Source organism: Salmo trutta, unplaced genomic scaffold, assembly GCF_901001165.1.
Source record: "Salmo trutta unplaced genomic scaffold, fSalTru1.1, whole genome shotgun sequence".
NCBI lineage: Eukaryota > Metazoa > Chordata > Actinopteri > Salmoniformes > Salmonidae > Salmo > Salmo trutta.
Genome location: NW_021823401.1, coordinates 833456 through 847001, shown reverse-complemented (window position 1 = coordinate 847001; position 13546 = coordinate 833456). Strand labels below are relative to the sequence as shown.

General features: G+C 39.5%; 1 protein-coding gene across 1 annotated transcript; it reads left to right on the top strand.

Annotated features, from left to right (window-relative positions):
* Positions 1-4233: 4233 nt before the first annotated feature.
* LOC115190618 (protein asteroid homolog 1-like) lies at positions 4234-13546 on the top strand. The gene is made up of 5 exons (XM_029748794.1): positions 4234-5000; positions 6028-6554; positions 11998-12211; positions 12322-12496; positions 12638-13546. Exons 1-5 carry the CDS (start codon positions 4250-4252, stop codon positions 12840-12842), a joined length of 1872 nt encoding a protein of 623 aa, XP_029604654.1. The 5' UTR covers positions 4234-4249; the 3' UTR covers positions 12843-13546.

Here is a 13546-nt window from a genome sequence, read left to right as displayed (position 1 = left end):
GGTAGTCCACACCACCACCACTACCAACACCACGTTAGCCCACAACACAGACCCACTCCAAAAGGCTTTCGGAGCCATCATCGACTCAGTGGGTTCTGTACAACATGTCTCCAGACCTACTCACTGCCACAGTCATACTCTGGACCTAGTTTTGTCCCATGGGATAAATGTTGTGGATCTTAATATTTTTCCTCATAATCCTGGACTATCGGACCACCATTTAATTACGTTTGCAATCGCAAAAAATAATCGCAACAAATAATAGGGGCGGCAGCGTAGCCGAGTGGCTAGAGTGTTGGACTAGTAACCAAAAGGTTGCAAGTTCAAATCCCCAAGCTGACAAGGTACAAATCTGTCATTCTGCCCCTGAACAAGGCAGTTAACCCACTGTTCCTAGGCCATCATTTAAAATAAGAATTTGTTCTTAACTGACTTGCCTAGTTAAAGAAAGGTAAAAAAAAAAAATCTGCTCAGACCCTAACCAAGGATCATCAAAAGCTGTGCTATAAATTCTCAGACAACCCAAAGATTCCTAGATGCCCTTCCAGACTCCCTCGACCTACCCAAGGACGTCAGAGTACAAAAATCAGTTAACCACCTAACTGAGGAACTCAATTTAACCTTGCGTAATATCCTAGATGCAGATGCACCCCTAAAAACATATATCGTAAGAAACTAGCTCCCTGTTATACAGAAAATACCCGAGCCCTGAAGTAAGCTTCCAGAAAATTGGAACAGAAATGGAACTACACCAAACTGGAAGTCTTCCGACTAGCTTGGAAAGACAGTATCGAAGAGCCCTCACTGCTGCTCGATCAGCCTATTTTTCCAACTCATTTGAGGAAAATAACAACAATCCAAAATGTATTTTTGATACTGTCGCAAAGCTAACTAAAAAGCAGCATTCCCCAAGAGAGGATGGCTTTCACTTCAGCAGGGATAAATTCATGAACTTCTTTGACAAAAATATCATGATCATTAGAAAGCAAATTACGGAGTCCTCTTTAAATCTGTATATTTTTCCAAAGCTCAGTTGTCCTGAGTCTGCACAACACTGCCAGGACCTAGGATCAAGGGAGACACTCAAGTGTTTAAATACTATATCTCTTGACACATTGATGAAAACAGAGATGCTAGTTCTAGGTCCCAAGAAACAAAGAGATCTTCTGTTGATCTTCTGTTGAGACTGAAAATTAATCTTGATAGTTGTACAGTCGTCTCAAATAAAACTGTGAAGGACCTCGGCGTTACTCTGGACCCTGATCTCTCTTTTGACGAACATATCAAGACTGTTTCAAGGACAGCTTTTTCCATCTACGTAACATTGTAAAAATCTGAAACTTTCTGTCCAAAAATGATGCAGAAAAATGAATCCATGCTTTTGTCACTTCTAGATTAGACTACTGCAATGCTCTACTCTCCAGCTACCCGGATAAAGAACTAAATAAACTTCAGTTAGTGCTAAACACGGCTGCTAGAATCTTGACTAGAACCCCAAAATGTGATCATATTACTCCAGTGCTAGCCTCTCTACACTGGCTTCCTGTTAAGGCAAGGGCTGATTTCAAGGTTTTACTGCTGACCTACAAAGCATTACATGGGCTTGCTCCTACCTATCTTTCCAATTCCGTCCTGCCATACATACCTACACGTAGGCTACGGTCACAAGATGCAGGCCTCATTACTGACCCTAGAATTTCTAAGCAAACAGCTGGAGGCAGGGCTTTCTCCTAAAGAGCTCCATTTTTATGGAATGGTCTGCTTATCCATGTGAGAGACACAGACTTGGTCTCGACCTTTAAGTCTTTATTGAAGACTCATCTCTTCTGTAGGTCCTATGATTGAGTGCAGTCTGGTCCAGGAGTGTGAAGGTGAATGGAAAGGCACTGGAGCAACAAACTGCCCTTGCTGTCTCTGCCTGGCCGGTTCCCCTCTCTCCACTGGGATTCTCTGCCTCAAACCCTATTACAGGGGCTGAGTCATTGGCTTACTGGTGCTCTTTCATGCCGTCCAAAGGAGGGGTGGGTCACTTGAGTGGGTTGAGTCACTAACGTGATCTTCCTGTCCGGGTTGGTGCCCCCCCTCGGGTTCGTGCCGTATGGAAGATCTTTGTGGGCTATACTCTGCCTTGTCTCAGGATAGTAAGTGGGTGGGGTAATGATCTGCCTGTTTGGCCCTGTCCGGGGGTATTGTCGGAAGGGGCCATAGTGTCTCCCGACCCCTCCTGTTTCTGCCTCCAATATTTATGCTGCAATAGTTTATGTGTCGGGGAGCTAGGGTCAGTCTGTTATACCTGATGTATTTCTCATGTCTTATCCGGTGTCCTGTGTGAATTTAAGTATGATCTCTCTAATTCTCTCTTCTCTCTCTCACACCAGCACAGTAGCCCACATCACCAGCACCACCACCACCAACATGGTAGCCCACACCAACTGCACCACCACGACCCTGGTAGCCCACAACTCCACCACCATGGTAGCCCACAACTCCAACACCATGGTAGCCCACAATTCCACCACCATGGTAGCCCACAACTCCACCAACATGGTAGCCCACAACTCCACCAACATGGTAGCCCACACCAACACCACCACCACCACCATGGTATCCCACAACTCCACCACCACAGTACTCCACAGCACCACCATCATGGTAGCCCACAACTCCACCACCATGGTAGCCCACAACTCCACCACCATGGTAGCCCACAACTCCACCACCACGGTAGCCCACACCATCACCACCACAACCACAGTAGCCCACAGCACCACCACCACAGTAGGCCACAACTCCACCACCATGGTAGCCCACCACCACCACCATGGTAGCCCACACCACCACCACCATAGTAGCCCACAACACCACCACCACCACCACCATGGTAGCCCACAACTCCACCAACATGGTAGCCCACCACCACCACCACCACCATAGTAGCCCACAACTCCACCACCACAGTAGGCCACAACTCCACCACCATAGTAGCCCACAACTTCACCACCACAGTAGCCCACCACCAACACCACCACCACGGTAGCACACAACACCACCACCACAGTAGCCCACACCACCACCACCACCACCACCACCACCACAGAAGCCCACACCACCATCAGCAAGCTAAACTAAATACAGGCATTTGCCAACCAACCCAACCAGTTTATACAAATAGTGTGCAGAAGTGTATCTGTTATGGAGGTTTCATTTCCAAATACACTGGAACAGTAAACTAAACAAGGGGATCATGTGTGATGACCACTGTTTGCATAATTAATCCTCCTGTAGGGTGTTAGCCTGCTAGGTTTTTCGGAAAGGGAAACTTAACAAAAGAGAAACCCATCCATTGTAATGATGCTGTAAATAGTCATGTGACTGAAACTCTTCACTCGATGTCCTCCTGTAATTTAAGTTAATAAACCTTTAACCCTTTGACCCGTTACTCTACCTCCTGTAATTTAACTGTCACACCACCATAGTAGCCCACATCACCACCAGCACCACCACCACCACCAACATGTTAGCCCACACCAACACCACCACCACCACTTGTAGCCAACACCACCACCATGGTAACCTACACCACCACCACAGTAGCCACCACCACCACCACAGTAGCCAACACCACCACCACCATGGTTACCCACACCACCACCACCAACATGTTAGCCCACACCACCACCACAGTAGCCAACCCCACCACCACCACCACCACAGTAGCCAACACCACCACCACCATGGTTACCAACACCACCACCACCACGGTAGCCCACACCACCACCATGGTAACCTACACCACCACCACCATGGTAACCTCCCACACCAACACCAACACCACCACCATGGTAGCCCACACCACCACCACCACCACCACGGTAGCCAACACCACCAGCATGGTAACCTACACCACCACCACCACCACCACGGTAGCCAACACCACCACCACCACCACCACCATGGTAACCTCCCACACCACCACCACCACCACCACCACCAACTCCACCACCACCATGGTAGCCCATTTCTGATTGTATTATTTTCATAGTGGATTTCAATAACAATGATCCCATTAACTTGTCTAGATCTACTCAGCATCAGGTGAAGTGACCATAAAGAGATCATGAGGGACATATGACGTATGGAAAGAGAAACTTAACTAAATGGAAACTAGTCCATTGTAATGACGCTATAAATAGTCCTGTGACAGAAACTCTTTACTTAGAAAGACATCACATCCTAGAAGGAGCACATCATGGGTATCAAGGGTTTAACCAGGTTCATAGATGATCATGGAGCGATTTTAACAGATTATCACTTCAGAAACAGCAAGCTGGTCATAGATGGTTCTAATCTTTACCACTCTCTTTATTTTAACCCATGTGTGGATCAGCAGCATGGAGGGGATTATGATGATTTTGAGAACCAGGTCTGCAAGTTCTTTAAGGCTCTGAGAGATTGTGGCATTGAGCCTTATGTGGTCATAGATGGAGGCTCTGACTTTTCCGATAAAAAGTTTGAAACTCTCCTCCACCGAGTTCAATCAACGCTCAACACAGCCAACAACTTGTCCAAGGGGCTTCAGGGGGACAGAATAATACCAACCCTCGTCAAACAAGTCTTCAAACAGGTCCTCTCCAGCCTGAAGGTGCCATTCGCACAGTGCATCTTTGAAGCAGACCAAGAAATAGCCTCCTTGGCTCAAAGGTGGAACTGTCCGGTCCTGTCCTATGACAGTGACTTTTATATTTTTGACATCCAGGCAGGATATCTGCCCATCTCCCATTTTAAGTGGCAGAACGCATCGACGCAACGCTGGAGTTCTCAAAATTACATCCCCTGCAAGCGGTACACCACAACAAGCTTCTGCAGACACTTCAACATCAACAGAAAGCTTCTCCCAGTCTTCGCTGCCATCGTAGGAAACGACTATGTCAACTTGGATAAGATGGGCTTTCCCATTAGGTGGGAAGACAACTCGCCGATGGAACCCAATCGAAGGCCAAGTAAGTTTGAACAAATTACTTGTATACCGAAGTATACACAACTACTACAGATGCATTTAGGGCGGCAGGTAGCCTAGTGGTTAGAGTGATGGGCCAGTAATCGAAAGCTTGCTAGATCGAATTCCCGAGCTGACATGATAAAAATCTGTCGTTCTGCCCCTGAACAAGGCAGTTAACATTTACATTGTAGTCATTTAGCAGACGCTCTTATCCAGAGCGACTTACAGTAGTGAATGCATATATTTCATACATTTCATACTTTTTTCTCCGTATTGGTCCCCCGTGGGAATCGAACCCACAACCCTGGCGTTGCAAACACCATGCTCTACCAACTGAGCCACACAGTTAACCCAGTTCTTAGGCCGTCATTGTAAATAAGAATTTGTTCTGAACTGACTTGCCTAGTTTAAAAAATAAAATAAAATAAAATAAAAAGTTTTTAAAAATATATATATATATATATATAATACTGTAGTGAATGGTGGGGCGAACCCAGGTAGCTGGCGTGAAAGGCAAACACTCTACGCATCGTGCCAACAGGGTTAACCCACTTGGTGGTGTGACGACCCTCCCGCTCTGTCTGCTGTATTTTCTCTCTTTGCTCTTGTTCCTTATTAGGATGCCAGTGGGCGGAGTTGGAAGGGTCGTCAGCTAGATGGGAAACACCTGGGCTCGGGTGTGTCCCAGGATAAAGACACCTCTTCCACAGTCTTTGTAGAGACTCTCTCCATGCAGACACTTTGTTTTTGGTTGTGCTAGTTATGGTATCTAATAAATATATATTTTTGATACTCCTTGTCTCCACGTTGTCTCCCTTTTGTTGCGAACTCTGAGCCGGTTCGTAACAGTGGGAATTGTAAGGTGGCTCGAGGATCGCTTCAATAATTGATGACGGCTACAATACAGGGAATCTTTACTAGGATTAAATGTCAGGAATTGTGAAAAAGTGAGTTTAAATGTATTTGGCTGAGGTGTATGTAAATGTCTGATGTAAACTGTACATGTTTGTTATTTTGTGCTTGGGAAGGGGTTGTCTTTTTCAACAAGTTGCTGAAATGGCTGTCCGATTTCAAGCAGCAGCAGGAGGCCTTGGACAATGTGCCCAGACTCATCGTTTCCAGGAACAACCAACACAACATGGATGCTGCCCTCCAGGCCCTCTCTCGGGGCATAAAAGTGTACCAGCTTACACTCAGTTGCCTGGAGAAGTTCTTCATTAAAGGCAAGGCTCCTGATCCCGGGCATCTCCCAGACCATCTGAGTGTCCTTCCAGACTGGACCCTGCTGCCGTTGATGAAGGGTACACTTCCCTCCTGCATAATATACATTCTGCAGCTGAAGCCAGTGATACAGGGTGTCCAAGTGGAAGATCACAGCTTCCCCAGTGGGAACAACACCTCTCGGCCCATACGGCAGGTAGTCTTCGGGCTGCTGCTGGGTGAGAGGAGGGAAGTGAAGGAGTATGACAGGGAAGGCATTAACCTGACCAGCAGCATGGTTAAAGCCATCCTGCCCAGAGCTGCACAACAAATGCAGCTAGACATGCTGAATCAGGTATGTAGACATGTGATATAGTATACAGTATATCAGGTATGTAGACATGTGATATAGTATACAGTATATCAGGTATGTATACATGTGATATAGTATACAGTATATCAGGTATGTATACATGTGATATAGTATACAGTATATCAGGTATGTATACATGTGATATAGTATACAGTATATCAGGTATGTAGACATGTGATATAGTATACAGTATATCAGGTATGTATACATGTGATATAGTATACAGTATATCAGGTATGTAGACATGTGATATAGTATATCAGGTATGTAGACATGTGATATAGTATACAGTATATCAGGTATGTAGACATGTGATATAGTAGACAGTATATCAGGTATGTATACATGTGATATAGTATACAGTATATCAGGTATGTATACATGTGATATAGTATATCAGGTATGTATACATGTGATACAGTATATCAGGTATGTATACATGTGATATAGTATATCAGGTATGTATACATGTGATACAGTATATCAGGTATGTATACATGTGATACAGTATATCAGGTATGTATACATGTGATATAGTATATCAGGTATGTATACATGTGATTTAGTATATCAGGTATGTATACATGTGATATAGTAGACAGTATATCAGGTATGTATACATGTGATACAGTATATCAGGTATGTATACATGTGATATAGTATATCAGGTATGTATACATGTGATATAGTATATCAGGTATGTATACATGTGATATAGTATATCAGGTATGTATACATGTGATCTAGTATACAGTATATCAGGTATGTATACATGTGATATAGTATATCAGGTATGTATACATGTGATACAGTATATCAGGTATGTATACATGTGATCTAGTATACAGTATATCAGGTATGTATACATGTGATATAGTATATCAGGTATGTATACATGTGATACAGTATATCAGGTATGTATACATGTGATCTAGTATACAGTATATCAGGTATGTATACATGTGATATAGTATATCAGGTATGTATACATGTGATACAGTATATCAGGTATGTATACATGTGATACAGTATATCAGGTATGTATACATGTGATATAGTATATCAGGTATGTATACATGTGATATAGTATATCAGGTATGTATACATGTGATACAGTATATCAGGTATGTATACATGTGATACAGTATATCAGGTATGTATACATGTGATATAGTATATCAGGTATGTATACATGTGATATAGTATTTCAGGTATGTATACATGTGATACAGTATATCAGGTATGTATACATGTGATATAGTATATCAGGTATGTATACATGTGATATAGTATATCAGGTATGTATACATGTGATATAGTATATCAGGTATGTATACATGTGATATAGTATACAGTATATCAGGTATGTATACATGTGATATAGTATATCAGGTATGTATACATGTGATACAGTATATCAGGTATGTATACATGTGATCTAGTATACAGTATATCAGGTATGTATACATGTGATATAGTATATCAGGTATGTATACATGTGATACAGTATATCAGGTATGTATACATGTGATATAGTATATCAGGTATGTATACATGTGATATAGTATATCAGGTATGTATACATGTGATTCAGTATATCAGGTATGTATACATGTGATATAGTATATCAGGTATGTATACATGTGATCTAGTATACAGTATATCAGATATGTATACATGTGATATAGTATATCAGGTATGTATACATGTGATACAGTATATCAGGTATGTATACATGTGATCTAGTATACAGTATATCAGGTATGTATACATGTGATATAGTATATCAGGTATGTATACATGTGATACAGTATATCAGGTATGTATACATGTGATCTATTATACAGTATATCAGGTATGTATACATGTGATATAGTATATCAGGTATGTATACATGTGATACAGTATATCAGGTATGTATACATGTGATATAGTATATCAGGTATGTATACATGTGATATAGTATATCAGGTATGTATACATGTGATACAGTATATCAGGTATGTATACATGTGATATAGTATATCAGGTATGTATACATGTGATATAGTATATCAGGTATGTATACATGTGATACAGTATATCAGGTATGTATACATGTGATACAGTATATCAGGTATGTATACATGTGATACAGTATATCAGGTATGTATACATGTGATATAGTATATCAGGTATGTATACATGTGATATAGTATTTCAGGTATGTATACATGTGATACAGTATATCAGGTATGTATACATGTGATATAGTATATCAGGTATGTATACATGTGATACAGTATATCAGGTATGTATACATGTGATCTAGTATACAGTATATCAGGTATGTATACATGTGATATAGTATATCAGGTATGTATACATGTGATACAGTATATCAGGTATGTATACATGTGATATAGTATATCAGGTATGTATACATGTGATATAGTATATCAGGTATGTATACATGTGATTCAGTATATCAGGTATGTATACATGTGATATAGTATATCAGGTATGTATACATGTGATCTAGTATACAGTATATCAGATATGTATACATGTGATATAGTATATCAGGTATGTATACATGTGATACAGTATATCAGGTATGTATACATGTGATCTAGTATACAGTATATCAGGTATGTATACATGTGATATAGTATATCAGGTATGTATACATGTGATACAGTATATCAGGTATGTATACATGTGATCTATTATACAGTATATCAGGTATGTATACATGTGATATAGTATATCAGGTATGTATACATGTGATACAGTATATCAGGTATGTATACATGTGATATAGTATATCAGGTATGTATACATGTGATATAGTATATCAGGTATGTATACATGTGATACAGTATATCAGGTATGTATACATGTGATATAGTATATCAGGTATGTATACATGTGATATAGTATATCAGGTATGTATACATGTGATACAGTATATCAGGTATGTATACATGTGATACAGTATATCAGGTATGTATACATGTGATACAGTATATCAGGTATGTATACATGTGATATAGTATATCAGGTATGTATACATGTGATATAGTATTTCAGGTATGTATACATGTGATACAGTATATCAGGTATGTATACATGTGATATAGTATATCAGGTATGTATACATGTGATATAGTATATCAGGTATGTATACATGTGATATAGTATATCAGGTATGTATACATGTGATATAGTATACAGTATATCAGGTATGTATACATGTGATATAGTATATCAGGTATGTATACATGTGATATAGTATATCAGGTATGTATACATGTGATATAGTATATCAGGTATGTATACATGTGATATAGTATATAAGGTATGTATACATGTGATACAGTATTTCAGGTATGTATACATGTGATATAGTATATCAGGTATGTATACATGTGATACAGTATATCAGGTATGTATACATGTGATATAGTATATCAGGTATGTATACATGTGATATAGTATTTCAGGTATGTATACATGTGATACAGTATATCAGGTATGTATACATGTGATATAGTATATCAGGTATGTATACATGTGATATAGTATATCAGGTATGTATACATGTGATATAGTATATCAGGTATGTATACATGTGATATAGTATACAGTATATCAGGTATGTATACATGTGATATAGTATATCAGGTATGTATACATGTGATACAGTATATCAGGTATGTATACATGTGATCTAGTATACAGTATATCAGGTATGTATACATGTGATATAGTATATCAGGTATGTATACATGTGATACAGTATATCAGGTATGTATACATGTGATATAGTATATCAGGTATGTATACATGTGATATAGTATATCAGGTATGTATACATGTGATATAGTATATCAGGTATGTATACATGTGATTCAGTATATCAGGTATGTATACATGTGATATAGTATATCAGGTATGTATACATGTGATCTAGTATACAGTATATCAGATATGTATACATGTGATATAGTATATCAGGTATGTATACATGTGATACAGTATATCAGGTATGTATACATGTGATCTAGTATACAGTATATCAGGTATGTATACATGTGATATAGTATATCAGGTATGTATACATGTGATACAGTATATCAGGTATGTATACATGTGATCTATTATACAGTATATCAGGTATGTATACATGTGATATAGTATATCAGGTATGTATACATGTGATACAGTATATCAGGTATGTATACATGTGATATAGTATATCAGGTATGTATACATGTGATATAGTATATCAGGTATGTATACATGTGATACAGTATATCAGGTATGTATACATGTGATATAGTATATCAGGTATGTATACATGTGATATAGTATATCAGGTATGTATACATGTGATACAGTATATCAGGTATGTATACATGTGATACAGTATATCAGGTATGTATACATGTGATATAGTATATCAGGTATGTATACATGTGATATAGTATTTCAGGTATGTATACATGTGATACAGTATATCAGGTATGTATACATGTGATATAGTATATCAGGTATGTATACATGTGATATAGTATATCAGGTATGTATACATGTGATATAGTATATCAGGTATGTATACATGTGATATAGTATACAGTATATCAGGTATGTATACATGTGATATAGTATATCAGGTATGTATACATGTGATATAGTATATCAGGTATGTATACATGTGATATAGTATATCAGGTATGTATACATGTGATATAGTATATAAGGTATGTATACATGTGATACAGTATTTCAGGTATGTATACATGTGATATAGTATATCAGGTATGTATACATGTGATATAGTATATCAGGTATGTATACATGTGATATAGTATACAGTATATCAGGTATGTATACATGTGATATAGTATATCAGGTATGTATACATGTGATATAGTATATCAGGTATGTATACATGTGATATAGTATACAGTATATCAGGTATGTATACATGTGATATAGTATATCAGGTATGTATACATGTGATATAGTATATCAGGTATGTATACATGTGATATAGTATATCAGGTATGTATACATGTGATATAGTATATCAGGTATGTATACATGTGATATAGTATATCAGGTATGTATACATGTGATATAGTATACAGTATATCAGGTATGTATACATGTGATATAGTATATCAGGTATGTATACATGTGATATAGTATACAGTATATCAGGTATGTATACATGTGATATAGTATACAGTATATCAGGTATGTATACTTGTGATATAGTATACAGTATATCAGGTATGTATACATGTGATATAGTATATCAGGTATGTATACATGTGATATAGTATATCAGGTATGTATACATGTGATATAGTATATCAGGTATAATTGTTGCTGTTGATTCTGTAATTAATTCTCATTCTCTTGTTCTGTTTCTTAGGCTCCACATTCAGTGCGGCTTGAGGTGTTTTTGGAAACCCTTGGTGTGTCCCAGTCCACTTTGAATGGTCTCCCATCTCATCTGGGACTTCCTGTGGCTGTTACCTACTACTGGCTGAGGCACGCCCATCTCCAACCAGACCATCGTCTCCTGCAGGCCCTGCTACTAGGACTGGTGTATGGAGAGCTCTGCAGACAGAGGAAGAGCCAGAGAGGTATGGACCAGAATATGAACGGAAACACACATACAGGCACACACAACTTAGAATGTATAAATAAAGTGTGTGAAGTGCAGCCAATGACTCCTCTCCTTTTTGTGTATCAGGGTTTATAGAGGAGGGACCAGTGTTGGGGAGGCTGAGAGGGCTGATTCAGAGAGGTGCTAGGAGTCTAGACCTGGCTGTGGCCCACGCCTATAGCCAATGGCAGCGCTGCATGAGGGATTGCCTTGACCTGAACCAACTGCTATGCTTCCCTCTATCTGAGCCTCAGATTGCATGGTAACGTGTCACTTCCTAAAACAACCCTAACCGCTAACCTCTAACCTCTAGAGTAGACCAGTGGTGTTCCTTTACATGTTATTCTAGCCCAGCAGCAACACAGCTAATTCAACCCTCTGTTGTTTCCCTGTTGGAGTCTAGGCTGTACAGGGGAACTCTGGTGCACCAGCTTGTGGGCAAACTGAGAGGGGTGGTGACCCCGGATTCTCTCCTGATGGAAGACCCTTCCTCTGGGCAGCTGTACAGAGCCATGCTGGAAGCCATACTCAACTCCCAGGAAACTGAGGCCACTGGACAACCTGACGGCCCCTCTGCAGATTCTGGCGCTGGAGGAGGAAGAGGATGATGATGGTACTGGAGGAGGTTGTGCTGAAGTCCCAATGTCCCACTGCAAGAGGAAGGAAAGATTTAACAAAGCTCTGTCAAGTTGTAAATATAGGGACCACTATATACGGACCACTATACATCTTCATATCATTTCCTCTGTGTGTGTGTGTGTGTGTGTGTGTGTGTGTGTGTGTGTGTGTGTGTGTGTCTGTGTGTGTGTGTGTGTGTGTGTGTGTGTGTGTAAGTGGGGCCTTCCTACCCATGCCCTCTGTCAATAGTAGTTCCACTTTCATTCACACACAGAGCATAAAGAAGAATGAACATCGATAAGAGAATTTACATTTATTTAAAGAAAATAAGACAAAGGAGAAGAAATTAATTGGGACTGAAGTTTATTGAAATTATCATTAAAGGTTAAATATTATGAAAGTTGAAAACATTGTGAAATATTAAAGGGGGATTAAAGTAGTGCAGTACTGGAATACACTAAGGTTTCTAGCTTGAATTGGAGGTCAGAACAGCCAGGCAGGAGGTGGGGGTTAGTTGGTGCTGAAAATGCACCTTATGAGCAATACTCAATTAGGTGTTAATGCATCATTGGAGCAGGAGTTAGCTACAATGAGTTAGCAGAAAGGAAGACTGGGGGTATTAAGGAAGGGTACCACTCTCTTTGAGCTAGCTTTATGTAAGCATGAACAAAATAAAAATAAATAAAAACCAGGG

Excerpts from the sequence above, each read along its gene's own strand:
- LOC115190618 (XM_029748794.1), top strand. The coding sequence starts at position 4,250 with ATGGGTATCAAGGGTTTAACCAGGTTCATAGATGATCATGGAGCGATT. Across the intron at positions 5,001-6,027 it reads GGAACCCAATCGAAGGCCAA|GGGTTGTCTTTTTCAACAAG; the intron begins GTAAGTTTGAAC and ends GTGCTTGGGAAG. Across the intron at positions 12,497-12,637 it reads TCTGAGCCTCAGATTGCATG|GCTGTACAGGGGAACTCTGG; the intron begins GTAACGTGTCAC and ends GTTGGAGTCTAG.